General features: G+C 36.5%; 1 protein-coding gene across 4 annotated transcripts; it reads right to left on the bottom strand.

The window, feature by feature from the left end:
- ARL6IP6 (ADP ribosylation factor like GTPase 6 interacting protein 6) lies at positions 1 to 27,330 on the bottom strand. Of its 4 annotated transcripts, none has more exons than XR_004958679.1 (5): positions 26,912 to 27,330; positions 25,474 to 25,527; positions 20,278 to 20,410; positions 2,405 to 2,591; positions 875 to 977 (listed from the first exon to the last, which is right to left on the bottom strand). XR_004958679.1 is itself a non-coding variant. In XM_036254439.1 (4 exons), the coding sequence occupies exons 1-4, from the start codon at positions 27,306 to 27,308 to the stop codon at positions 884 to 886; spliced, it is 678 nt and encodes a 225-aa protein (XP_036110332.1). In that variant the 5' UTR covers positions 27,309 to 27,330; the 3' UTR covers positions 1 to 883. The 4 variants fall into 4 exon arrangements, 2 of the variants coding, with proteins under 2 accessions (XP_036110332.1, XP_036110334.1); XR_004958678.1 differs by having other exon boundaries at positions 2,405 to 2,532; XM_036254439.1 differs by lacking the exon at positions 2,405 to 2,591 and having other exon boundaries at positions 1 to 977.
- Between the last annotated feature and the right edge of the window lie 131 nt (positions 27,331 to 27,461).

Genomic DNA, 27,461 nt, shown 5'->3' with positions numbered 1-27,461 from the left:
TTAATATTTATTAAAAACAAAATAAATCAGTTCTGTTGAAGTAACCATATATACACCAGGATAAATATTTGAAATTAGGGAAACAGAAATAGTGAATAGCTTCAAATTTCTCAGTATTTTAATGGCTTATATAAGTTACCTTTTCTCAGACTTTTTTGTTGTTAAAAATAAGTTTACTTAATTTTAAACTAAGGTCAATATGCATTTTTGCTTAAAGACAAAATAGTTATTAAAAATGGTAGGTATCAGATTTGTACCAGCTAAAGAATAACATTTACATTTGTCTAGATGTAACAACTTTTAAAACATACAAATACAATACACAGTAGGAAATATGTAAAAAAAACAGAACAAAAAAACCCACAAGAAACTATTCACCATTAAAAAAGATAAATGCACCTTCTACTCATTATATGAATGCTAAAAACTAAATATTCTGACTAAAAGTAGTTTCTTTAAAATGTCAAAGTAGTGGGCACTGTTTGCTTTCCTGATATAATAGATAATTAAGATATATTTCTATCTCAAACAGTAATATCAGTACTTCTTAGGAAGAATGTAGTATATACATGGAAAGGTATATACTGTATTCAAGTTTTCCAGTTTGATTTCCATTAAAATGTTTCTACACACAAAAGTAAAAAGATGAGGTAAACATCCTACAATTTTAAGAAATTACTTGAAATTTAATGCTCAGATATCCCAATGCTTAGGTTCTGGAACAACGCTTAAGAAGGTCCTCCACAAAGATGGTATGACAGGCATCTGAATTACATAATAAACAGCAGGTTTCTTGGTCTTCTGAGTAGGCAACGATGTTCTTCCCTGGTATTACAAAGCAATCATGACTAAGTTTTGCCAAGAATATTGCTTCAGCGTAGGTTTACATGAGGCACCATGCAACAGTAACAGCAGCTACAATGCCGTTCAAAATCGCCATGCTATAGCCCATGTGGAAAGAATGTCCAGTAAGTTTCCTGAGGGAGGAAATAAGTGAAAAAAAGAAAATGTAATTTGGTGTAATAGAAGCACCATCAGTTTTTATTGAAAATGCTTACAAACTGGAAATGTGTTAAACATTAATTCACAAGTTACAAAATACCAGACATCTGTAGGATTAGTGATAGATCTTAAATTTTCTGTTAAACTGTCCCAGTTATCAAATTTTTTCAATTTCATTACTTAAAACAAAGTGCTCAGTTTGATACCTACACTTCTTTACTTCATAGTTCCTGTGTGTACCATAACCTAATTCTAAGGTGTTAAGTTTTCTTACATCACAAGTATTTCCTTCCTTAATTAGCATTGTATTTCCCTGCTCTTCTTCTTACTTAGAATTTAAAATACATATTATTTACTTTGTCCTGTTGAAGTGGCTTCCAGCGAGTTCCTAAGTATCAGCAAAGACACAGCTCTTGTTTTATGACTACTGTAAGTATTGACTATCTTATGTGCACAGATTTTCCCTGACATTTGTTCCCCTCATCTTGCAGAAATTTTACTACATTTTCTCAACATTCCTCTCACTAGCTGCACTGCAATTATACTCTTTGCTTATCCTAATAAGGATCAGACATGCTGTAAAGAAAAGGCAGTGTCCAAACTGGTGTCAGAGGCAGAAGAGACATCTCACTGGATCAATCCAAATCCATGACACACAGGGAGGTGTACTGGCAGTACTAAGGGCCAAAGGGTACTATTAGTAAGAAGGGCCCTGGACTGAAAGTGTGGTCACCTTCATGTCCTCTTCTCCTTTCTTAAGGCTAGGTCAGGGCCAGGGAGGTACTTAGATCTGAATTAACATTTGAAGAGCACCTCATGATAATAATTCCAGTACCACAAGATCTGTGGCAGTTAGTAAGGTAGATACACTCTTTGAAGAACAACCTCTTTGCTTTCACTTGAGACTAACAGAAGACCATGATGCTTTCTGATGGCTCCCTGTTCTGGACAATGGCAGTTAGCATTTACCCTCCCCATGCAACCTTACCACCTAGGGATTAGTTTAATGTGCTCCTCATGGCCATTAAGGGTTAATCTACCTAGTGGTATTACCTACTATATGGCAAAAATGATGTACTAAATGCTTTGCTCCTTAAAAAATGAAATTCCTCAAACATATATTGATAAATGAACAGAAACCTAAAAATTGAACTATTAGAATTATCATTGTTTAAAATAAAACCCACTAATAACCTGAGACCATTTAAATTTATACTAACAAAACAGTTAATCATGGAACAAACCTTCAAGAGTTACTTGTTCTCTTTTATAAGTTTGTGACCCAGTACTCCCCACAAAACAGGAAAACCTCTAAAGTACAGTGTACTAAATTTTAGGAAATTATAACTACAATGTATACAGACCAGTGAATCCTTATGATGATACACCCTCATGTACTTACCATCCAGCACAAGAGAAATTGTGTTCCATCTCTCTATCAGTATCCACCTTCCCGCCTCCAAATCCCGAAATAGCCACGATAGTGTCAGCTATCATGATGACTGGTTTCACTCGCTCTTGAAACTCCATCTACATGGTATCATATAGCATGAATTCTTCTATTTCTGAATTCTTTCTCTCAGTCCTGTCTGTGAGATTCATCTATGTTTTATGTAGCATAAATATGTTCTTTTGAATTGCGGTTTAGTACTCTATTGTATAAAAATACCAAAACTTATCTATCCATCCTAATATTTGGTGTTTGGGTTGCTTCCATTTTGGGGCTCCTATAAACGGAGATACTATGAACATTTTACTATGCACATATCTTTGGTGGATGGTAGGCATCTGCCTTCATTTCTCTTGAGTATATTCTATGAGTAGAAATGCTATATCATAAGGCAGATGTAGATTTGGCTTTAGTAGAAAGCATTAAATATTTCCTAAGGTATTTACACTTCCACCAGCAATGTATGAGTTTCAGTTGCTCCACAGTCCCCAACATTTCATATTATCAGTCTTTTTCATTTTAGTGGGTCCACAGAGCATGGTTTTAATATTTATTTTTCTGATGACTAATGTACTTATTATTGCCCATTCAAAGATCATCGTTTTTGAAATTCCTGTTTGTCTTTTGTCTTTTGGTTTATAAAGTTCTTTACAAATTCTATATACAAATCTTTTGTCAGAAATGTGTTTCAAGAATATTTTCTGTTTATGGCTTGTCCTATTTTATTCTAGTTGTAAAAAATTTCTTTCCAATAAAGAATCCTACAATGAAGTACGTATGTGGTTGCTATTAGTGGGTTAAGAGTTTAAGCTTTGTAGTTAGACAGAGATGAGTCTGAGTGCCAGCTTTGCCACTTATAAGAGACATGAAGCTAGAAAAGTTGTTTGACCTCTCTGAGCCTCAATTTTCCAAGATGGAAATAAAAATAGAATCTACCTTTAAAAAGTTGCTATTGATACCATTTTAATAACCCAGTTATTAATGAACAGGAAAGGAGCAAAGGGGAAACTAGATAATACAGGCATGCCATTTATACAGCTTTGCCAGGAAGCTGTAGTTTAACATTCTCCAAGTCTGATCCCCACAGATCCATGGGGGAAGAGACTGGATAGAGGCTGTTTAAATGTATGCCCAGTAAGGTCTGGGTGACATGGGAAGATGCTTACCTATCAGTCACACCTGGAAACAGGTAATCCCCAGAGCAGGATTGGCCACTGCAAGTGTGGGAAGATTTGATATCTAAACTCCTAAACAAAAGGAGTTCTCTCTCTTGGCCCTGTTGCCCTTCTTGCTTACTTGCTGCTTACACCCTGCTCCTGGCTTGCAGGGTTCTCATGCTCCCACAGTTGCCCACATGGCTCATGGCCAGGTAGATCCCACACACAATGGACTAATGGACTGTGATTAGCCTGGTGCTATTCTGGACTCAACTCCACCACGGAACAGAAACTCTGGATACAGGCTCTTCTAGCCTTGCTGAATTCTCAGCTACCCCTTTTCTAGGACTGGATTAAGGGAACTGGGACTTTGCAAACTGAAGGATATAATTCTACGCAAATAAAAGTCACTTATGCTCCCGTGCAAGTCTCAAAAAATTATTTTTCACTGGGCCAGTGTGGCTCGGTAGTTGAGCATCGTCCTGGTTCAATTCCAGGTCAGGGCACGTGCCTGGGTTGCGGGCTTAATCCCCAGTAGAAGACATGCAGGAGGCAACCAATCGATGTTTCTTTCTCACATGGATGTTTCTCTCTTTCTCTTCCTTTGTCTCTAAAAAATCAGTAAAAACATATTTTAAAAAAAATAATTTTTCTCGAGATACTGTAAGAACTGATGGAGAAAGGCAATCCATGCAATTCTCCAGTGACACTATGAGGATCAGGTGACTGGCACATAGCAAATGATCAATGAATGTTAGCCACTATATGATATATAGGAAAGAAAGAAAAGTTTAGCTATGGATTTTAAAAAATTGTTTCAACCTTCTATTTCAATTCTTCCTTCCTTCTAAAAGCAAAACACCTATAAGTACCTATACTCTTATTTTTGAACCGTATATTAAACCATTAAAAAGCCACTGCCAAAAGTTTCAAACAAATTGCCTTTTCTTATTTAAGAGCACCAACAGTTTCAAGTAGGTCTCTTCATGTTTCCTGTTATTTGTTTTTACTTAAGCCTTGGTTGACTCTGAACTATCTCTGTACTATATACTGGACTCTACTCTCATGAAATCTTCATTCCTGTATCATATTCATGCCTGTATTACTTTTCCCTCACATATATTCCCACATTTTGGACGCACTTTTATGACAGAAGTCCTGCAATTTAAAACAGTAACTTCACTGCCAACTGCTTGTGTTCTAAGCAAAAAGCTCTCTACACCTTCCAAGATAAGAAGTTGTATTAAGGTCCGCCAGTTGGCTATTTGTTTGTAGCTGACTGTCTCAGTAGGAGACAGGATAAGCTGGTTGATACTAATCTATTCCACCTTCGCACATCTGAGCTGGCTTTTATTTCTCATTCTATCAGTAGCCAAGAAAGCTCCAATTCCTAAAGTATTTTAAGCTATACAAGCTTTGGTTGGAGCAACTATCAGTTCTTCATCTGGAATCAAAAGTTCTTAACCCCAAAACCAAAATACAAAACGAAACAGCTTCTATTGTCCTAGAAATTACTTATTAGAAACTGCAGGAGAGGATAAAGTTGTGTGTAGTCCAATGAGTTTTATAAGTGCCATTTAAGAAATAAGAGTTAGAATTTCAGAGAAAGCTTTCCTCCCTGAGAAAATTATGTTTCTTATTAGGGAAAAGATAAACATACATTACATTCACCCCTTACTTTACACTCTAAAGTTTTTTTGTTTTGTTTTTTATCCTCACCCGAGGATATTTTTCCATTTTTTTGTACAGATAGAGTGGGAGGGAGAGAGAGAGAGAAACATCGACGTGAAGGGACACATCGAGTGGCTGCCACCCGCACGACCAACCAGGGCCGGGGACAAACTGCAACCGGAGTACGTGCCCTTAGCGGGAACTGAACCCGGGTCTCTCCAGACCGCAGGCCGACGCTCTAACCGCTGAGCCAAACTGGCCAGGGCTACACTCTAAAGTTCTTTATTTTCTCAATTCTCTTTACATTCTTTTACTCCACGAAAATTCACAGAATGAATTCTATCAGGGGTTATGGGAGATACAGAAATGAGCAAAATCAGTATTGCCCTTAAGGATAAGTCTAGTGACAGTGTGCTAAGCATTCAAGTTCCGCAGCCAGCACTATTGAAACACAAAGGAGCTGTGTGTCTTATAGAGGGGAGAGATTTTAATAAGAGTTACTATCTGAGCTATAACTGAGTATGAGGAATTTAGAATTCTAAACAAGTAATATGTACAAAGCAAGGGACAATGGTTAGGAGTTTGGTATGGTTAGAATGAAGGATCTGAAAAGCTCTTTCCACTGGGGTTTAATCATGGCTCTACTATTTATTTACAGAACTCTTTAACCTACCTGAAAAATCTAATTCAGGTAGATGCCAGGTTAAAAATTCCCAGCAAGCAACAGGAACTACAAATGAAAACCAAAAGGGAAGTTTGAAGGCGAGAGGCTCAAGACAGGCTAGATAGGCTTGGAAGTCGACAGAGTAGTAGTAGTAGAACAGGGATTCTGCAAGTGAGAGGGAGTGATCAGAAACCTAGAAAGGAAAACAGAAGGGGGTGGTGTCAGAAATTAAGAAAAAGGAAGCATTTAAAAAGAAATGATAACAGAAACAGAGGAAAAAATGAACACATGGGACTACATCAAACTAAAAAGCTTCTGTACAGTAAAAGAAACAACCGTCAAAATGGAAAGGCAGCCCACTGTATGGGAGAGCATAATTGCCAATGATACATCAGATAAGGGATTAATTTCCAAAATATATAGAGTGCTCATACAACTCAACAAAAGGAAAAGAACCCAATTAAAAATGGGCAGAGGAACCAAACAGACACCTCTCCAAACAGGACATACAAATGGCTAAGAGACAGACATATGAAGAAATGCTTAATATCAAGAATCATCAGAGAGATGCAAATTAAAACAACAATGAGGTATCATCTCATACCTGTCAGAATGGCCGCCATCAACAAATCACCAAACAACAAGTGTTGGCGAGGGTGTGGAGAAAAGGGGACTCTAGTACACTGCTGGTGGGAATGCAGACTGGTGCAGCCACTATGGAAAACAATATGGTGTTTTACCTCAAAAAATTAAAAATTGGCCCTGGCCGGTTTGACTCAGCAGTTGGAGTATCGGCCTGTGGACCAGAGAGTCCCAGGTTCAGTTCCTGCTAGGGGCATGTACCAAAAAATTAAAAATTGAATTGCCATTTGACCCAGTGATCCCACTTCTAGGAATATACCCTAAGAAGCCCGAAATACCAATCAGAAAGAATATATGCACCCCTATGTTCATGGCAGCACCATTTACAATGCTAAGATCTGGAAACAGCCCAAGTGTCCATCACTAGATGAGTGGATTAAAAAGCTGTGATACATATACACAATGGAATACTATGCAGCTGTAAGAAAAAAAGATTTCTTATCCTTTGAGATGACATGGAGGGACCTGGAGAGTATTATCCTAAGTGAAACAAGCCAAGCAGAGAAAGACAAATATCACATGATCTCACTTATTAGCGGAATATAATGAATATAACAGTCTGAGGAACAGGGCAGACCCAAAGACGTAGAAGTAGGGTACAGAATGACAACCCTCAGAAGAGGGGGTGGGAGGGGAAGGAAGAGATAAACCACAGAACCTATATGCATGTACGCATAACCGATGGATATGGACAACAAAGCTGGGGACAGGGTGGGGGGTGGGGGTGGGAAGGAGTGTGTCAATGGGGAAAAAAGGAGAAACATCTGTAACAAAAATAAATAAAAAACAACAAAAAAATAAATAAATAAAAAGGAATGATAAACTATTTCAAATACAGAATTGAAAAACAAATTTTGTAATTAAGAGATCTGCAGTCAATTCAAGGAGAAAAATTCCAGTGCAGAGGTGATAGCAAGACACCTGTGGCAGCACTGCAATCACCGTAGAGACAGGGACTAACTTTTTTCCAGTCTTCTAAGACACTCATTTCTAGGTGTGGGAAGAATGGGGCATGAGGGTTTTTTCTTTAACATAGAAGAAACCTGAATATGTAAAAAATATTCTAACAAGAAAATTGAAGACTGGATTAAAGGGAAAGTTTGAAGATGTATGATAAAGGGAATTGCAGTGTTGGGGGAGGTAGACTCCAGAGCACAGGAAGTAAAACAAAGTCTGAGAACGTGGAAAGACGCGTCACCCTGAGATAAGAGGAATGGGTCGAATAATGAGTGTAGATGTAAAGTAAGTTTGCAATCATGACAGGGAGAAGGATGAAGCAGGAAGTTCCCTCATAATGACCCTTCAGTCAAAGTAGGAGTGAGGTCCACTTAAAACAAGAATGTAGTATGATTAAGATTTGGAATAGCCATAGAAAAAAAATGGGAAAGAGATGGAGATGGATAGATAAATAGTGCTAGCCAAGATTCTAGTTCACACTACGAAGGTTGTGGACTCTAGTTTGGATGATTCATCTCTGCCTCATTATCCTCTTTATATGGAACACCCCACAGGCCTTGGCCTATTTTAGAATGAATTCAAGGTCTTCTGCAATTTTAACATTTCACTAGCTTTGCTCCAGGAGGCTTTCTCTCCTACTTGACCTTTCTTTTACCTCTAGAATTTTGCAAGTTATAGGGCTGGCACTTCATACATCTTTCTTTATGCAATGCACCGTAAAAGGAAACTATTTTTTCTCATAGTTCATAACTGTGACAAAATTTGATTTATTTTGATTTTCCTATTTGTAAATTGCAATTAAAATTACTTTCCTTGTCTTGTCTCCTACTCTATATTTCTTAACCCTAAAAAACATGTCCCAGACTTGACAAGGGAGTCACTTGTAGTCTCACAATCTAAAAAATGTGAGTAAAATAAATACAATGGGTTTTATAAATATCTCATTTTGTTACAGTTTTAAAACATCCTCAAGTTAGTTGTGAGCTTTTCTGCTTGTTCAAATATACCTTTTAGCTGACTTTTTATTACTACTTTATCATCATTTATCCATTAAAATTCAGATATTCAGTACAATTTAAAAAATTTATCAATTAGGTATAATTATTTTTCAATATCAAAATGTGATTTTTAGAAATGTGTGTCATATCCTTAAGGCTATAAAACTTACCAATTAGAATGAAAGTATATGAACAGGCAAGCCCACCCCATAAAAAAATATGTATATATGTGTATGTGTGTGTGCACTCACGCGCGCCAATGTGTAATTTTTATTGAAAGTTAGAAATCTTTTGTTAAGAAATATCTAATTTCAGTGTGGTTTCCTAAAGCAGGGATTGACCAGCTATGATATGCCTGTCTTGCTAACTGCTTTTCACTGGAACACAGATAGTCTCACTGGTTCCTTTACATATTGTCTGAGATTGCTATGGTGCTACAATGGCAGAGTCAAAGAGTCGTGACAGACACCATATGGCCCACAAAGCTAAAAGCACTCACTACTCAGCCCCTCTGAAAGTTTGCTGAATTCTGTCCTAAGCCTTCCTAGTCAAAGTGTAGTCCATAGATCAGTAATATAGAGGCAGCACCTATGAATTTCTTAGAAATTCAGAATCTCAGACCCCAGACATACTGTATCAGAATATCTTTAGCTAGATCTCCTGTTAATTCTAAAAGCCTTAAATACAGTCATGTGTGGCTTTAACGATAGAAATATCTTTTGAGAACAACAGGAATACGTTTTGAGAAATGTATCACTGGGTGATACTGCTAGGCTACACCTGTATAGTATATTACTGTACAGAATACTGTAGGCAACTGTGACACATGGAAAGTTATTTGTATCTAAACACAGTAAAAATACATAAACTAGTAACACAGTCATTTATTATCAAGTATCATGTACTACACATCAAAATTTGTGCTATACTTTTATATGACTAACACAGGTTTGTTTATGCCAGCATCACCACAAACCAATGAGTAATGAATTTCACTGTATTATGACAGCTATGATGTCACCAGATGATAGGAATTTGTAGCTCCATTATAATATTATGGGATCATACAGATACACCTTGTTTTATTGTGCTTCATTTTATTGAGCTTCACAGATGTTGAGATTTTTACAAATTGAAGGCAAGACCCTCTACCAGCAAAAAGATTGATTCATTTTATTATAACACTTGCTTTGTTGCGAGTATATTGGTATGGAACCAAGCTCATGATATCTCTCAAGTATGCCTGTATATGGTCCATTGTTGATCGAAAGATGATTATACAGTGCATGAATGCACTGATGCTCACTTCTTGGAAATATATAAATTAGCAAAAAACATTTCTAAGTAGATCATCACTTTAGAAATCTATCCCAATTACTTTCTATATGAAAGCTACAAAGTAAATGTAGTTTTAAACAAAGGAAATTGAACATATACTTATAAAACACTTTTGTTTCATTTTTTCATGTTCCTATATAAAATATGTTCCTTTATGAGCATGTATTAATTATATTTAAAAAATCAGTAAGGAGAAATTTTAAATTATAGTCACTATCCTAGCTAATAAATTTCTAAATTGTTTTAGAAAAATAGAAAATGCTATTAAAACAAAGTTATTAGCATTATGTGTACTGACTTCAACATTTCATGGTAAATATGAGATATAGATGATTTGGACAAACATTTACTTTGATGCAAAAGGAAAGGAAAAAGTATAAACGTATCTATTTAACGTTTAACTGTAATGTATCATTCTTAAAAATACATAGAAGCTGATGGTGGACATTTTGAGCATTTACTCCATTGCCCCAGTAATATGTATAATGATTTGCATTATGAATAAACATCAGTTGAAATATCTACCATTTTAATGGAGCAAGTTCATTTATCAATCTACACAACAGTTACAATGAAATACAAAATTTCAACTTTAAGGGTTTCCTCGTTTTTAAAAACCAGTCTATTTCCCTTAGCATTATATTTTGCTTCCTAGTTATACATACTGCCAACTTCTCTGGTCCTACTTCCTCTTCTGCAGCATAATCATCTCTTTATAATCCATTCTGGATCTCAATTCTGCAAATTATGTCTCCATATGTAAAGTCCTTTATCTAAAATGTTACCAATCAGAAATTTTAATTGAGTCACAATAACTAACATAATGACCTACTGGTACTAAAATATCATAAAAATGAGCAATGGTCTTTAAAACTGAATTACATATTATGTATATTTTAAATATATAGGGTGTGCCAAAAAATACATATACAAGGTGTCTGTACATTCTATTACATTTTGAAAATGAAATGTATTTTAATAAACACTGGCTTTATAATTATTCAAAATTGTATACACATTTTTTTGGACACCCTATATATCTCTTATCATACTACAATTCCTTTAAATCAGTCAGAGAAATAAAGGTATATCTGATTGGATGAAACTTCATATTAACCCGTTGTCTATTTTACCTATATATAATAGTCCACTTGGTTGTAAATTGAAGAATATCAAACATTTTAACTTTATTCACCAGTGTGTCGAGGTAGAAAAATGCCTGAGGACATCTACCTGTGCCAGGCACTACCTTGATTAGACAAAATCCTTATTCACTAGAAAGTTAAAGCAAACAGTACAAAAGGTGTGGGAAAACGAGGTTCCCAAGCCTTTAAATTTCATGAGTCAGTTAAAAAAAAACAACTTTTTTTTTTAAAGAAAGAAAGTAACTGACACTGTGTTTTGTCGCCAAACTTTTATCTTGCCAACTTGTCAACATTATTTCACAAAAAAGAGGGCATCTTAATATCAAAAAAAACAGAAAGAGGGAAAAAAAGAAATGGAAAGGATAAAATCTCAAGATAAAATTAAGTTACCCCAAAAAGGATAACTGACGTACAGTGGCAGGCCATGGTCAGATGTCTAGCTTGAAAAGGAAGGAAAGCTCTGGAACCACGTCTGCTTTATCATCTGATATATCTGTTGCTTTAACTAGTCAACTTATACTTATAGCCTAGGAGGGTAGATCACTGCTTTTAACCCATTTTAGAGAGGAAGAAATTAAGGCTCAGAAAGACACTAACTGACTCGATCGAAAGTTCTGCTGGTATATGGAGGAGGCTGGATTTGAAAGCCACCTCTTGTGATGTATAAGCCCTTTATGATACACCAGGCTGACTATTATAATTTACAGAGATTGTTAAACATACAGAAAGGGTTCCACGTACAAAACTGGCAAGTGTTCTCTCTCAGGTATCTTATCAGTAGCTGTTCAGTACATGTGGACATCTGTGCCTTTTCAGTAGCCCATATGTAACACTTATAGTAAATTAGCATAAGCAAAAGCCATAGCAAACAGGTGCAAAGCAAAAACTAACTATATTACTTTATGAAAATTACAAGGAGGCCAAGAATAATAGTTAATAGTTAATATCTTTTGTTATATCTATTTAAGCCTCCAATCAGAACAGTAATGGAATGCATTTTGTAAGACATGCAAATAATTTTAACCCTTCACTTCAAGATGCTGCACTGCAGTCATTAATAGTGACAGCATTGCAACTGATGCCTCAGTCCCTAGATAATAAAACTGTGATACTCAAATATCAAGGCCAAGTTCTTGATCTATGTCTTTGTCAGTAGCTTTTCTCTCCTACTGTAATTAGCCATCTGACATCTGTTTCACCAGACCGTGGCAATAAAGAATTTGATTCAACAAAGAGGCAGCTTTTCAAAATCTGTATAAAAGAGTACTAGAGTCAATTTATTGTGCTCAATGTTAAATTTAGTGTGCTTGGAAAAGAAACTTCTAATTTAAATACTAATAACCACTTGTATTGAACTACAAGACTTATATTACTGCCTAAAAACCCACAAACCCTTTTCTATTACACTGCTATTTTATTTGTCCGATATCTTCTTATTGTCCAAGAAGTCAAGTCCCCAATGCCCTTTAATAGCAGAAAAATAAACGTAATGTTGAATAGGAAAAAAATATAATAATACCAAACTCCAAATTTTCCAGAAAATCCACATTAAATTATTCTCATTGTCTTCTTCCTTCCTATAATAGTAACAACACATGTTCACACAAATGTAAGGGAAATTTAAATATTTCAGCATCTGATTACATCCGGAACAGTGTACAGAGGAAATAACACATGCAAGAGAATATCAGATTACATGTTAATTTTTAGTCTGTAAAATAATTACCAAAAAGTTTACCAAAGAGCAATTCAAATGAAAATCAAACATTCTCTTTTCTTTCTCATTTCTGATTTACTCTGAAGATTTCAAATAGCATTGTAAGGCAATATAATTTTTCAAATAAGGCTGCATAGAAGTAAATTTAATTTAAATTGAGGGCATGGGTTTTTTGAAATCAAATATTTTGATATTTATCAAATACTATTTATTGTTGGAAGAAGAAGTAGAAAGGTATACAACTCAAAGGGATTCAGACTAAACAGACCAAAAGCATCAGGAAGGCAGCAGATAGCCCCTGGTTTGTACATTAACTATAAAGTAGACAAACTTAATGACTTATTTCACTATTTTTCATATCAGTTACTAAACATTTTGACTCTTAATTAGAAAACTAATGACCCATCACTTTATATTATCATTTTCCTACTAACTTTATTTCTAGACTATAAATTAACATTTCTACCCTACGTGGTACCTATTATAATTGTTTTTTGTTATATTTTTTTAGCATGCTGACTAACTATAATCCTGCAGCTAAATCACCATACCACTAGATGGGGCTTGTGCACAAGCAATGTGAAATGTGGAGTGCAGTCTAAAGTGGAGAAGGTGGTCAATGGAAGACAACAACGAAGGAGAGAACAAAGACAGTGAGATGTTAAAACCAGATTTTGATTGGATTTGGCAAGATTGTACAGGCAAAACTGCCATGTAGCAAAACCTCACAGTGAATGCCTTTGACTGTCAATAAAACGATGCTGTTTCAGTTAGTGAAATTCCTCCTACTGATTCATTTCACAACAAAGAGGAAGTGGGTTAGCTAGTATGTACTTGAAACTTCAAGGGCACATCTATCCATACCTAACTTTCTCCCCAGTCAGGACTTAAATAAAAGTTCTGGTACTGCTATCAGCCTGGCCTAGAAAGAACTCTAAGATTCTTGCAAGCTCTGGGCTCTGTATGAATGCAGTAACTTTGCATGAAAGTAGTGCCCTTGCCAAGAGTCATAACATAGCTTAGCTCGCTTCCTCTTTTTGCTCTCTGCCTGTGATGATACAAGGAGGCCAACTGCAACCTTGAAGACGGTCCTCACCAGAACCTGACCGCACTGGCACCCTGATCCTGGACTTCTAGTCTCCAGAACTATGAGAAATAAATTTCTGTTGTTTATAACCACTCAGTTTATGGTGCTTTGTTATAGCAGACTGAACTAAGATAATATCTAACAAATATAAAAGACGTAATATAAAAACATTTTTAATAAAAACAAAATAGGATTTTATTTTTAATCTCCTCTAATATATTATTGATCCAAATTGCTAATTTCATTAAATGTGTCATCTAATATTATCTAAATATCAACAAAGATTTGTTTCCTTCCCTTAAGGAGTTTATGTTTCCAAGGAAACACAACAAATTGACAACCAATTTTTTTCCATTTCTAATTAGTTTTTTTTTTTTAAAAAAGCCCATGTGTTTAAATCTGCAAAGAAGAGCAAAAGATTGCTTGTTAAGTAAACCAATTACCAATTAGACAGGATTATTTTACTCTCTTCATGTTTAATATTCATGAAGTTAGAAAGAGGGAATATTTTTAATAACCCTAATCTTCATTTTCTGATATGCTAATTATCTTGCCTTTCTTTAGTTTCTAATTAGTTCAGCAGATCCCTATTCAATAAATTATCTTAGAATCCAGCTACCATTTATATTAGATTTTCTTTAAAAAATAAGTTGATATATATGATAATTGGTCTTTAAAGTATACTCAAAACATTAACAACTCAAAAGAAATACTAAATGGAAATATGTCCTAACCTAATGTTAAATAAAAACTGAATTATAAAACAATATGTATATTGTGACGCCAATTTCAATTTTTTCTAGCCATCATATATGGCACTTCAATATGTTTATTAAAATTTGTCAGCCGACTCAACAGAAACATTTCTTGCCTGCAAAACAAAACAAAATTATGTTGGTGTCATTGTCATCATTTTTGAAATTAAAAACTAGGAGGATGGTTTTCTTCCAGAGACTTGAGATTGCATGGCTTGCTGTTACCCTTTCAAATTAGGTTCTTTATGTGGTTTGTTAAGTAGTATACCACCTAATCAACAGGTCTGAGTCTTAATGTTTAAACATTTTCTCTCAATTTCTTATTTCAAATTAGGGCAGAAAGTCAAACTCTGGTCATTTACCTAAATACTGGTTTGTGTTGAGAACATTATTCAGAGCAGACTTCAAAAAGGAGCAGTTAATTTGAGTGTAGCAGAAAAATATATGAAAATGGAACACTGTGTAGATGTAGAGGGTAGGCACTTGAACAGCAGTTGGGGACCTGGATTCTAGTTGGTTCTGTCACTAACAAGCCATGCTATCCTGGGCAAGTCCCTTTCCTCATAAGTAAAAGGAGGGAGCTGTATTCCTAAAGTTCTCTGCATTGTGTTATCTCCTCCATAAAAAATGTTAAGATCTACCAAAGTAGCACTGTCTGCCTTGTCTGCCTAGGACTGAGGCTGAGAACAGTTCCTGGTACCTTGCACATGCTCAGGGGATACTCATTGATGCTGAAAAACCCATGCTGCACACTGGTCATTAAGGCTTTTTTTCACCCAGCCAGTGTGGTTCAGTGGATTGAGCCCTGTCCCATGGACTGAGAGGTCCCGGTTCGATATCCGGTCAGGGCACATGCCCAGGCTGTGGGCTCCATCCCCAGTAGGGGTCACATAGGGGGAAACAGATGTTTCTCTCTCTCTCTGCCTCTCTAAAAAAAATCAATAAAAACCAAAAGGTTTTCTTATATACAGTCGGCCCTCATTTATCGTGGTTAATCAGTTCCAGACTCTACTGCGATAAATGAATTCCCGCAAAGTAGGATACTTTATTTACATACAGTCATCCCTCGCCACTTCGCACTTCGACTTTCGTGGCTTCACTCTATCACAGTTTTTTTTCAAACACTATTCAGTCGGCCCTCATCTACTGTGGTTAATCAGTTCCAGACTCTACCATGATAAATGAATTTCTGCGAAGTAGGATTCTTTATTTATATATAGTCGTCCCTCGCCACTTCGTGCTTTGACTTTTGTGACTTCATTCTATCACGGTTTTTTCAAATACTATACTATACTATACTATACTATACTATACTATACTATACTATACTATACTATACTTGAAAAAACCGTAATAGAGTGAAGCCGCAAAAGTCGAAGCACCAAGTGGTGAGGGACGACTGTAGTCTCAGCTATTTTTCAAAGATCTTACACACAGCAGGCACTCAACTGCCACTAGTCTGAAATAACACTTTTGGTTCTCAGGGGAGGGGCACACCTTACTTGTTAATATAGAAATACAGGCATAGAGAAGGCTCCTGGAGTAGGAAAAAAGAGTTGTCTATGCATTGGAAAAACTGGTCCACCACTACTACTGTGTGATTTGGGGCAAGCCATTCCATTTGTCCTTATCTGCAAGGTCAGAGAGCTAACTGGATGCTTGGAAGCTTTCTGGCAGCACACCTCTGACTCTGGTCCTGTTCTGCCTGTTACATATAACAAATGGCTATTAAGGACAGATGAATCCATGGGGAAGGATGTGAGGCTGCATGAGGAATGAAGGCAAAGTAATTAGTGCAGAGGTACTGGTTCATTAGAAACATCAAGACAGGTAGACTCTGATTTCTACATGCATTACCTAAAATTCTTCATGAGCATCAAATGGGGTAGCCCTTTCTTTGCTGTTACTGGTTCATCAAAGCAGGTCACTGACCTCAGCTACAACTGTTGTCATACTCACTGTCCCTAGGTACAAACACTATGGAAGAAAGCCTGCCAGTTTGCAAATCTATGAAATGTTCACATTATTTAAAATGCCCAATTGTGGGGATCCTGAGGATTCTGCTATGCCTTTTATCACAAATGCTGGGTCACTCATGTATAGGGGCCTTTTATAAAAAATCACTAGAAGAGTATTCCAATGACCCTAATTTCTTCAGATCAAAGTATTTAGGTCCCATTAGTAAGAGGAGCCAATCTGTTCTAGCACTGCTAAGGAAGGGAATCTTTCAGTTACACGAATGAAGAGACACATAGGTATGGTTCCCAGCAAGATTGTAATTATGCTTGAAAAGGTCGTTTTCTGATGAAAAGTCCAGATGGATGGAAATAACCAGGAAGGAGAGAAGGAAGGATGAGCTAATATTTATTGGTAGTGTGACTCTGTGGGCTCCCTCAGTGACCCATCAGGGGTACATTAGGATGGTCTTCTGGGTTTTCACTACTGGTGTTCCCTATGGAGTTTAGAATTCTGCATCTTGCTGGGGGCCTAGTTTAGCCTGTGGGATGGAATACTCTTGTGTGGGATCAACAGTCTGCATCAGAATATACTACTGATGGTATAGTAGCAATGGGCCCAATTTCAATTTTTAAAATATGCAAAGAATGACCCTAACCGGTTTGGCTCAGTGGTTAAAATATCAGCCTGCAGACCAAAGAGCTGCAGGTTCGATTCTGGTCAAGGTCATGTACCTTGTTTGGGGTTCAGTCCTCGGCCCTGGTCTGGATCATGGGGGAGGCAGCCATTTGATGTCTCTCTCTCACATCGATGTTTCTCCCTCTCTCCCTCCCACTCTATCTGAAGATAAATGGAGAAATACCCTTGGGTGAGGATTTAAAAAAATAAAAATAAAATATGCAAAGAATGGAAAGTTATACATCAAAATATTGACTGTTACTTTCCCTGATAATGGGTTTTTGTTTTATTTCTTTTTGTGTTTTGAATTTTCAAAAAAGAACTTCTGTAGTTTTATATAATCAGGGAAAACACTTGTACTAATATCAATGTTTATTTTAGCTAATAAAAGAATATATAACTTATCACAAAAATATTTATGAAAGTATAATGTTGCAAATTAATAAAATTATCAATTCAATTTCTTAGAAAATAAAGCTTGAAGCCCTGGCCGGTTTGGCTCAGTGGTTAGAGCACTGACCTGAGGACCAATCAGTTGCAGGTTTGATTCCGGTCAAGGACACGTACCTCAGTTGCAGTTGGTTTGAGCCTGGCCCTGGCTGGGGTAGTGTGGGAGGCAGCCAGTCAATGTGTCTCTTTCACATTAATGTTGTCTCTCTCTCTCCCCCACTCTATCTGAAGATAAATAGAAAAATATCCTCGGCTGAGGATTAAAAAAAAGAAAATAAAGCTTGCAGATTTTAACTTTCTCAAAAGATAAAGTTGTTTCCCTGTACAAGTACTCACTCTACTGGTGACTTAGAGAATACACTTACTCTGACATTTCTGAAGCAATTGCATGATTTTCCACAAGCACTAGATGGCAGGGTTTTCACTATGAATTCAATTTCACCAATTATCACTACATTATATGCCTTTTTTTGTCTGTCTTATTCTGTTAATATAAGATCAACTATCACCATGCTTATTAATGCCTTTGGGTCTGTGCTTCTGTTAACACACTATCTTTAAATTATAGGTTAACTCTCATGAACTATTTAATAGCTTATCATCTATAAAATTAACTTACCCCTACTTATATACTGAAAGAAATTCAAATATATTATATGCAATGCACATATTTAAAAACTTTTTTAGGGCTGTATTAAGAAATATCTAATCTAAGTTTCTGATATGACACTATCTCGTATTAAAATTGAATGATTAATAAATACAATGAAAATTGTCCATCGCTACTGGTTCTAGTTTCTAAAACATGCAAAGATAATTTTTAAGAAATTAGTTAAATGCCCTCAGAATTCCAGATCTTTAAGAGAACAATGAAATGCTTTTCTGTAACTCCAGAAGCTTCTAACATCTATGAGGCTTATGAATTCTGGTGGTGATGGAAGAGAAGCTGAGAGGGAAAATGACATTCCAGGAAGTGAGAGCTGTACAAGTAAAGTCATGGCATCTCAAAAGTAAGTAATTTATTTGGGGTTGCCAAGGTAACCTAATATGTAACTATAGTATAGGGTGTGTTGGAGAAATACCTGAAGTTGGAAAAGCAGAAAAGGGTCAATTGGGGAAGCACTGTTGTGCTATACTTGGGAGACAGACTTCATTAGCCTTGGTAAGCGGGTGGATACTGCTAAGATAGACTTAGAGTTTTAATATCTCTAAGTGCAAGGTGCTTTCTAAAATCTAGGCTGCAAGATCTATTAAATAGCTGGAAATGCAGGGCTGGAATTCAGGGGACAAGTGAGATATAAGTTGTTAAAGAAAAAAAAAGGAGATTTAAGATTTTTGTGACTATAAAATGTCATGATATTATCTATATTAGACTCACACCCCTTGTTAAAGTAATTGATGTCAATGGACAATAATAAAATATGCATTCGAATTGAACACTGTATCACTTAGCAAAATAAACTTTCCAACTGAATGGTACCCATGTATGGGATTTATCGCACTGTTAGGTACAACTTAGTCAATTTAGATTATGAATTATCCATCTCAAAAACATAAAATGTATGGGCAAGTACAAGACTTATGTTCCAGATACTACAGATAAAGATTTATTAAGATGTTTTAAATGTACACACACACACACACACACACACACAAACACACTCATTTACACTGAAGCCAAAATTTTTATAGATATATTTGTAAGACATAAAAATGAGTTTACTATGAGTAAAATACTCCCTTTTACTAATAAAGGCCAGTAGTAACAATGATTATTAACAACTACTATTAGTATTAAACTTCATATTTAGAGTCCCTCAAATAGATTTTCTTATTTGATCTCTACAAGCTGTCCATTAGGTGGGCTAGATCTGGCAGTAACAACAATAGTAACAACTATAATACTCTGATAACATATGTATCTTTAACAGAATTTATTTTCTACTCTTCATCTTTCACCCTCCCCCCACCCAACAACCACAATTTGTATAATAAAATATATGTCTTAGAAGCACTTATCTGGAAATTTATATTTAAAATCTGAGCTTTCCTGGAATAAATAAACTTGATTAGGGAACACTGCCTACTGAATTTTCTGAAACTCTTTGAAACAGAAAAGAGAGACCACTATGAAGTGGATCTAATCTAGTCTAGACATATAAATTGGGTGTCATAAATGCTTGCTAATTGTTGGACAAAGTTTAAATATGAGGAACAGCCCAATCCAATTATTAAGTTGTCACAAGTCTGACCATTTATATATGCATCTAGTAAAAGTTTCACATTGCTGATATTAATTTAGCCTTCATAAAGTGTTTTAAATGAAATGCCATCCCTAAAGGACAAATAACCATTTAAGTTTCTTCTTAGTTCATTTCTTGAATTTATTTTTTAAAAATCCGTTGCATTATCTATGTATGGAGTTTAAAATACTCTTTTTCCATTTATCTAAAGGCTGAGCCATGCTAAAACCCTGTGTCATTATATTTTATAAAGACTGGGGCCTGAATATATTATCTTCCAAATAAGCAGCCTCTTGCTTTTATTTGCTTTAGTATTTTCATGAGAGTTGGAATGGGTTAAAAAGAAAGAAGAAACAGGTATGCTTACTTGAACCTTGCAGGTGAAAGAGGAGTAGGAGGAAACATTCCTGGTTCGAAAGAATCAAAATAAGTCACTGTCCAAGAAAAGCTGCAGCAGGAGAACCCAGCAGTTAGGGACATTATAAGTAGAGTCCAGAATCCTTAATGAGAAGAAAGAGGGGAAAAAAAAACTTGAATTATTAACACCATAACGATTTAAATTAAACCAAAATCTTCACATACAGATCATGTGTATTTCTGATCCTCTGAATCATACGTGATGTAAGAGATTAGAGCTTAGTATAAGCTAACCCATGTTGAAGTTTAAAATAATACTGAAGCATAACTGGAAGTCTGTTGAGTATTTTAATTCAATTATAATTTATTTGGAAACAAGTAAAAATTCATCTTAGAAGATAACTCATCTTCAGTTTTATAAAACTCAACTATTAAAAAATGGTGAAAACACTTAACTGTTAACATTTTTTCCATATAACTCTGTGAATCACAGCTTGCTGTCTTTTACTACTTTAGCACTAAATGATTTCTTTCCATACCATGCACTTTTAACATATGAATCAATTTTAGAGTGTTTACTCTTTATAGCTTTCCTATGAACATCATAAGCTTAATCTGATTCTTAACCTTGCTCAGTATATGAACAAAAATTAACTCCCATTTTATAAATGGGTTGGGATCCTAAATTTTATTTTCAGTCAGACTGGACCTGCATTTTCTCAAATCAAGTCAAAACCATGGTGACTACATTAGGGGAATGAAAGGAGAAAGGGTTGAAGATTAGAAGAATGGCGGGGAATAAACACAGGCAAAATAGAGGGAATACATTAATTTGAAGGTTTTTAGATACACATTTAAACTGCCTCTTAGGAGTTGACTAAGTTACCACTACTGATTGTGTGTTCCAGGCCTCAGTAGCACAGGGAGGAAGGAGAGGTTGAGTAAACAATAGAGAATGACTTATTAATTACCAAATTTCCTGCCTGCACAACCAAAGATGCCTTTATTTTAGCAAGAAGCAGGTAAGAAATATGGACATTAGACTGCTTATAAACCATCTGAAGTCCACTAATAGACTGGTAAAACTGATAAAAGACAAACTCAGGGCAATAAAGCATTAAGAAAAACTGTAGCAAAGTATTTTTGAAAGATTAAACTAATTTTGTTTCTCCTTATGGTTCCCTTTCCCTTACTCCCTTTTAAAGAGATAATGGACTTTGTGTTCATTGCCCCAGAAGGAGGATGTGGCAAAAAAAAAAAAAAAAGAAGTAGCCTCAGTGCCTCTTCTGTTTTTATGTTGCAATTAAAGGAACTAGGGGGATAGATATAATCAGGGGGGTAAACTCAAAATGTCTTGAAGAGTAAATTGACTCGGGTATAGATAAAATGTTTGTGTAGAACAGGGAGAGAATAAGGGCTTTATCTTTAGGTGATCAAGATTCCCTCCATTTGAAGAAAGTGGGTTATGTGTGATGCCTGCACTTGGGGTGTATTTAGGGAGAGGGAGTGCTCCTGGGACTTCCTGGCAGCCATCAAGAAAAGAGCACACAACACCAGAGACGGATTATAGCTATGTACAGTGCCTTGGCAGATGGGCCCAGAGCTAAACTTGCAGATGCCTCTGCCCTGAGTGGGTCATAGAAACAGTAGATTGTCCTGTGGCTAGAAGATGCTAAATCTGAAAGGCCATCCTGACTAGAATGCAAAATGTTTCAGTAGTAACTCATGTGGGCAGCTCTCTGAGCTCCCTGGCCCACCCAGGCAGATAGAGTGCATGGGTTGGGATACCAGGCCAAGCAAGGTTACATCATATATTAGATTCGTGTGCACCATGGTAGCTGTATGTGCCCTGTTCCTAAGAGTGTGACCTACAGCAAGCCTGCTCATCATGGAGTTAACCAGCAAAAGTTTGCTCGAAGCCTTCAGTCTGTTGCTGAGGAGTGAGCTGGACGCCACTGTGGGTCTCTGAGAGTCCTGAATTCTTACTGGCTTGGTGAAGATTCCATGTACAAATTCTTTTAGGTTATCCTCATTGATATATTCCATAAGGCTATCAGAAGAAATTCTGACACCCAGTGGATCACCAAACCAGTCCACAAACAGGAAGATGTGAGGACTCACATCTGCAGGCCACAGACCTGTGGCCTTGGAAAGAGCCACAGTTCCACACTATTGGTGGTGTTTGCCACGTGGCTTGGAGAAGGCTCAATACTCTCCGGTTCCACCGTTATCACTAATATAAGTAATGTTTGTAAAATTCTTACCAAATAAACAATCTAGGACAATCCAACATAAAAAACTATAAACAGTGATTCCCATAAAGACTTATTTCAATAAACAAAGATGACAAGAGAATGGCAGATGGCAAGAGAACAGCAGTTTCTTAGCTCCTTTGGAAGTCAGGATTTTTAACAGGCATTTGGGTTTACACACTGTTTCTTGTTAGTCTGTCATCTGTCAACTCTCTAAGACTTTACTCCTAACAAATTAAAAATGAGAGATTCTGGACCTGCAAAAGTATTTCTCACTTGAAAAAAAATGGCTGAAACAAAATCTAGAGGTGTTTTGCAAAAGAAAGTCCAGGTGATTCTCACACATACCATAATGAAAATCATTGCTATAATCTGCTCTTACTAAGCTATGTGAATTTCAGACTAGGACTTATTTACAGTAAAAGATTTACATACAGTATGCAGTTTTTATCAATCTGTCTAGAAAGAAAATTTTTTCATGGTAGTTACTGGACCCACATTATTTGTTCTAAAATCCAACCTACTTTCAAAAATAAATAAGTAAAGGCCAACCTAATTTTAAAGAACTGAGGCAGTCTGCAATAAAATTTAAACATAAGTCAATGAAATATGTTGATAACAACACATATGGGCAATAGTAATTATGACAAAAAGAAGGTAATACATAAAACAATAAAACATCACATTTAGCTATAACATTCCTAGCAAATAAGGCAAAATAAATACAACTGAAACAGAACAAATTAGTATCAGCTAATAAAAGGCTGCATTCTGCTGCCTTTTCTATACATGACTTCAACAATAAAGATTCTGGATTGTTTATGTGAAAACTTTTATATTTTAAAGAGGCAGGATGTAATTTCGGAAGCATTTCCTCAGGGGTAAGCTAATGCAACAATTAGAATTAATCAATTCTGTGATTTGGATGCAAGCCTCAAGTTGAGAGAGAACTGGCTTATCTTTTCAACTACCAGCTGTCTAAGTGAACTTTTAACTAGAGGCCAGTAGTCAGTTCAAAACATTATTCTGTAAAGACATTAACTTGTATTTGTCTCCCAACAAGTGAAAATTCCAGCTGAGAACAATGTAAGGGCAAGTGTCACCTCACGTCACCTCCACCTTGTAAGAACTTAATCATCTTGACACTGCTTCTCTGAAATAAGATTTTTTAAGAATCCTAATTCTCCTGCTAGAGATGAACATTCTCTATCACACATCTTATGTATATTTGCTCTAAGTATAATTATGCTAGTTTTAAAATTAATCCGCAGGAAATTAATTCAAATGATTGAATTAGTCCATTTCAACACTGGAGTAATGATTCAAAATAAGGATCTTTATTCTGGCATAACTATTGTTCAGTGTTTTTTTTGCCACAAAGACACAGCAGTTTCTCCTCACTCCTGAGATTGTTCCTGAATCTTGAAAGTGAATTCATGTCATTAGTTAAGATTTAGATAATGATCTTCCTATTTGGTGTCAAATATCTACCAAGCATACCTAAAAGCAATACCAGACTATTTTAACTAGAAGTGGAAAACCAAGCATAGCAATGACAAAGCCCTATTATTTTCTTTTTGATACTGAACAAACCATTCCTTCAGATGACAAGTGCCATTCATTCTTTCTATAAAAATGAAATCTTGCCAACTTTTAAATAGCAAGTTAGAATTCATGTTAATTTCACAACTGCATCAAGAGCTGACATATCAATAAATGTAATCTTGGCTGTTTTTTTTTTTAGAGATACAACATACACTGATAAAAAAAAGAGTAACTAGCCCTGGCCAATTTGACTCAGCATTAGAGCATCAGCCCACCAGTCCAAAGGGTCACAGGTTTGACTCTGGTGAAGGGCATGTGCCTGGGCTACAGGTTTCCCGCCCGACCAGGGCTATGCGGGAGGCAACCAGTCAATGTGTCTCTCTCAATATCGATGTTTCTCTCTCTCTCTCTACCTCCTCCCCTTCCACTCTCTCTAAAAAAACAAAACAAAAAACCAGTAACCAAATAAAAATATGTTTTCTCCTGCAAGAAGTTGAAAACAGCACAGACAAGTTTTCATGGGATATGTAGCAAAAATAATTTGTTTGGAATTTGAAGATAAATGTTTCCCCTTCTGCAAAATCAGGTAGACTATACTTTGTATCAACTTGAGGACACTGGCCTTGAAGAGGTAAACAGTTTGCTAAGATTGGAGGAGGGGGTGACAGGCAGGATAGGATCTATATCATTTTTTTCCTCCAAGAGGGATTAATCAAATAAATTATAGCAAATAGAATAAATATGCCAGACAGGTAAAGTTCTGAACTTTTTAAAATCATTCGGGCAGAGAGAAAGAAATACAAGATAAATAACCCGCAAATTTTTCACTGGAAAAAATTCATTAAAGCATTCAACAAACGTTCTATAGAAACTCAGGTCTGACTTGAATGACTTTTAATGATAACTTCCCTAGTTATCATTAAACTGTGCAAGTATGTCCGATGCTTTTTACATTTGTTAAAAAACAAGTTACTTATAAGACAATCTGAACTTAAATTTCTCCTGAGGTCTGCTTAAGATGTTATCTTTGCTAAGTTTGTGAGGAAGTTAATTTTACTTGTTTGTAATTCCTGGTTAGAGGTACAGGGAGACTCTTCCAGCACTTAGAAAATGTTAAGTATTCTCTGGGTTTTTGTCACATACAGTTGTATTTAAAATATATTTCCAGTGTGTATATGTATATATTTTCTTTTTGCATATGTATGGGGTGTATATGTGTGTATACCCTATACGTATATAAAAAGAAAATCAAATAAAATTTACCACACACATATGCAAATGAAAAGATTAAGACTGGGAAAATTGCACAAGGGAATATATTAAGTATTTTATCCAAATTGTTGTAGTTTAAACATGATCTGGAAAAACAGTGAGCTCAAAATCAAATCAAATGACAATTAAGTACATACCTAATAATCCAGTGTCTACATCATCTTCATTCTTCAAATTCTCAGCATGTAACTCTGTAAATACAAAGAGCTTGGGTAAAAAAGATAATTTGAACATTAGCTCAAAGACTGGAAAGACACTGTGTTGTGGAAAGGGCTGTAGAGTCCAACTGCCATATATATGAATATGCGAATATTTCTTCCCTGAGGTTGTTGTGAAGGGATTTCATGTAATGCAAACTGAAAAGGCACACTAGGTTTTAAATTCAGTCTCTTTCTCCATTCTCCAAAATAGGCACAGTTCAGTCTTCTGCAATGTACTTCCAGGTTTTGTGACTTATGATAAAAAAAGGCATCTCTCAGAGCAAAAGAGAAATAAACTACTTATAAGATAAATCTCTGAGTTGCAGTGAAAAAGGGAGGAGAGGGATTGAGGGAATGACAAGGCACAGAGATATTTAACATTGACAGTTTACAACCAATATCATTGTATGACTAGTTAAAACTTGCCAACTTGTTTCCTTTGAAAATCAAACATTGTAAGTAAGCTGTTACATGCCACCTGCAGCCCACTAGTCCTGTTGAAAGCAACAAGGAAAAATAAAAACTAGAATTAAACAAATTTAATTATATTTTTTGAACTAAAACTATTACTTGAGTGACAAGGTGTTGCATGTTTTTCATACAACAAAGGTAGTTTTGCTTTAATTGTTCTTTTTCAATAACTGCCAAAGTCACACAGGAGTGAGAACTGAGACTTAAATGCAGGTCTGATTCTTTCCACTGTGACTACATGGTACATCCCTATAAACTTTGAAAAACCTTTCAAGGCACATCTCTTTCTTTTCAAATCTGGCCCATATGTCAAGGTCAGACACAGGAAAATAAAACTATCAATCAGAGAGCGATAAAGTTCTATTGCAGACTAGCTCCTACAACAGAACTGTTTCGCTACAATCGGTTGCAAACCTAATACAATACCGAGAAGGGCTAATTATTTTACCTATAAAAGTAGAAATTAGGACTGTGGGATGGAAATCCCTGTCCTTCAGGAATTCTGTGAGTGTGCAGAGGAATTGATGAATAGCACATCTTTAACCACCTGTAAATTAAAATCTTTGAACACGTATAGTCTATTTTAATTACACACACTTTTCACCGTCTTTTAATGGTTGTTCTGCGTTTTAATTTCGCCTCAAGTGTTCACTGACTCTAAAATCTTGTTTAACGTAACGTCCTTTTTAAAAAAGGGGGTCTCCTGATCATGGACCAGGGACATCCGTTCACCTTCAAGAAAAGTGAGGAAAAACGGAGGAGAGCTAAGAAAGGTGCAGTCGAGGACTCTGGGTGAAAGCGGCCACCAGCTCGCCTGCCTTTGTTGGGGAGAAGGGTGAAGGCTAGAGACATGTCCAGGCCCAACGTGTTCTGGGCAGATTTTTCAAGGCCTGACCTTCAGTACCTTTTACGATCAGGTAGGCGATGGCGAGAAGGAGAGCGAGGAGGACCGCGAAGAGCAGCGAACAGAGAATGGAGAGGACCTGGACCGGCCACCGCCGAGCCTGGGTTTGGCGCACATCCGTCGAGAAGATGCCGTTGCGTTTATCAAGCAGGACTGGAGACCCGTCCCTCTCCGGCGGCAGCAGCGAGCCCTTTCGAGGCTCCGACGACGCCCCAGCAGAAAACTCTGCCCGCAGGTCGCGGGCTATTTGGTCGTATCCCTCCTCCTCGCCGACTTCACCTTCACCCCAACTGTCCCCTTGAGTAAAGGCTGGTAACACCGGCCGAGCGAAAGGGACAGGGGTGCCGCGGCGTCGGCGCTGCAAAGAGGAGCGCTTCGCGCTCTCGGTGAACGACATGGCGGGAAAGACACCAAGACGCGCGGAGGTGCAGTGTCTCCCACCCGCCCCGCCCCGAGCTCGCAGCAGCCAACCAGCGGCCGGCTTCCCCAAAGGCCTGCACCATCTGGCCCCGGCGCCCAGGGGTGCGCAAGGGTGCGCGGTGGGGCGGCA

This window comes from Molossus molossus, unplaced genomic scaffold (assembly GCF_014108415.1).
Source record: "Molossus molossus isolate mMolMol1 unplaced genomic scaffold, mMolMol1.p scaffold_m16_p_11, whole genome shotgun sequence".
In the NCBI taxonomy this organism is placed as follows: Eukaryota; Metazoa; Chordata; class Mammalia; order Chiroptera; family Molossidae; genus Molossus; species Molossus molossus.
The sequence above is the reverse complement of the archived record's forward strand: the minus strand, read 5'-3'. Positions and strand labels throughout refer to the sequence as shown.

Bases quoted from the DNA above. Each gene is read 5' to 3' on its own strand.
- ARL6IP6 (XM_036254439.1), bottom strand. From the start codon at position 27,308: ATGTCGTTCACCGAGAGCGCGAAGCGCTCCTCTTTGCAGCGCCGACGC. The intron at 25,528-26,911 runs GTACTGAAGGTC...TTGTATTTACAG, and splicing joins CGCCTACCTGATCGTAAAAG to AGTTACATGCTGAGAATTTG. The intron at 20,411-25,473 runs GTATGTACTTAA...CTTCTCATTAAG, and splicing joins TGTAGACACTGGATTATTAG to GATTCTGGACTCTACTTATA.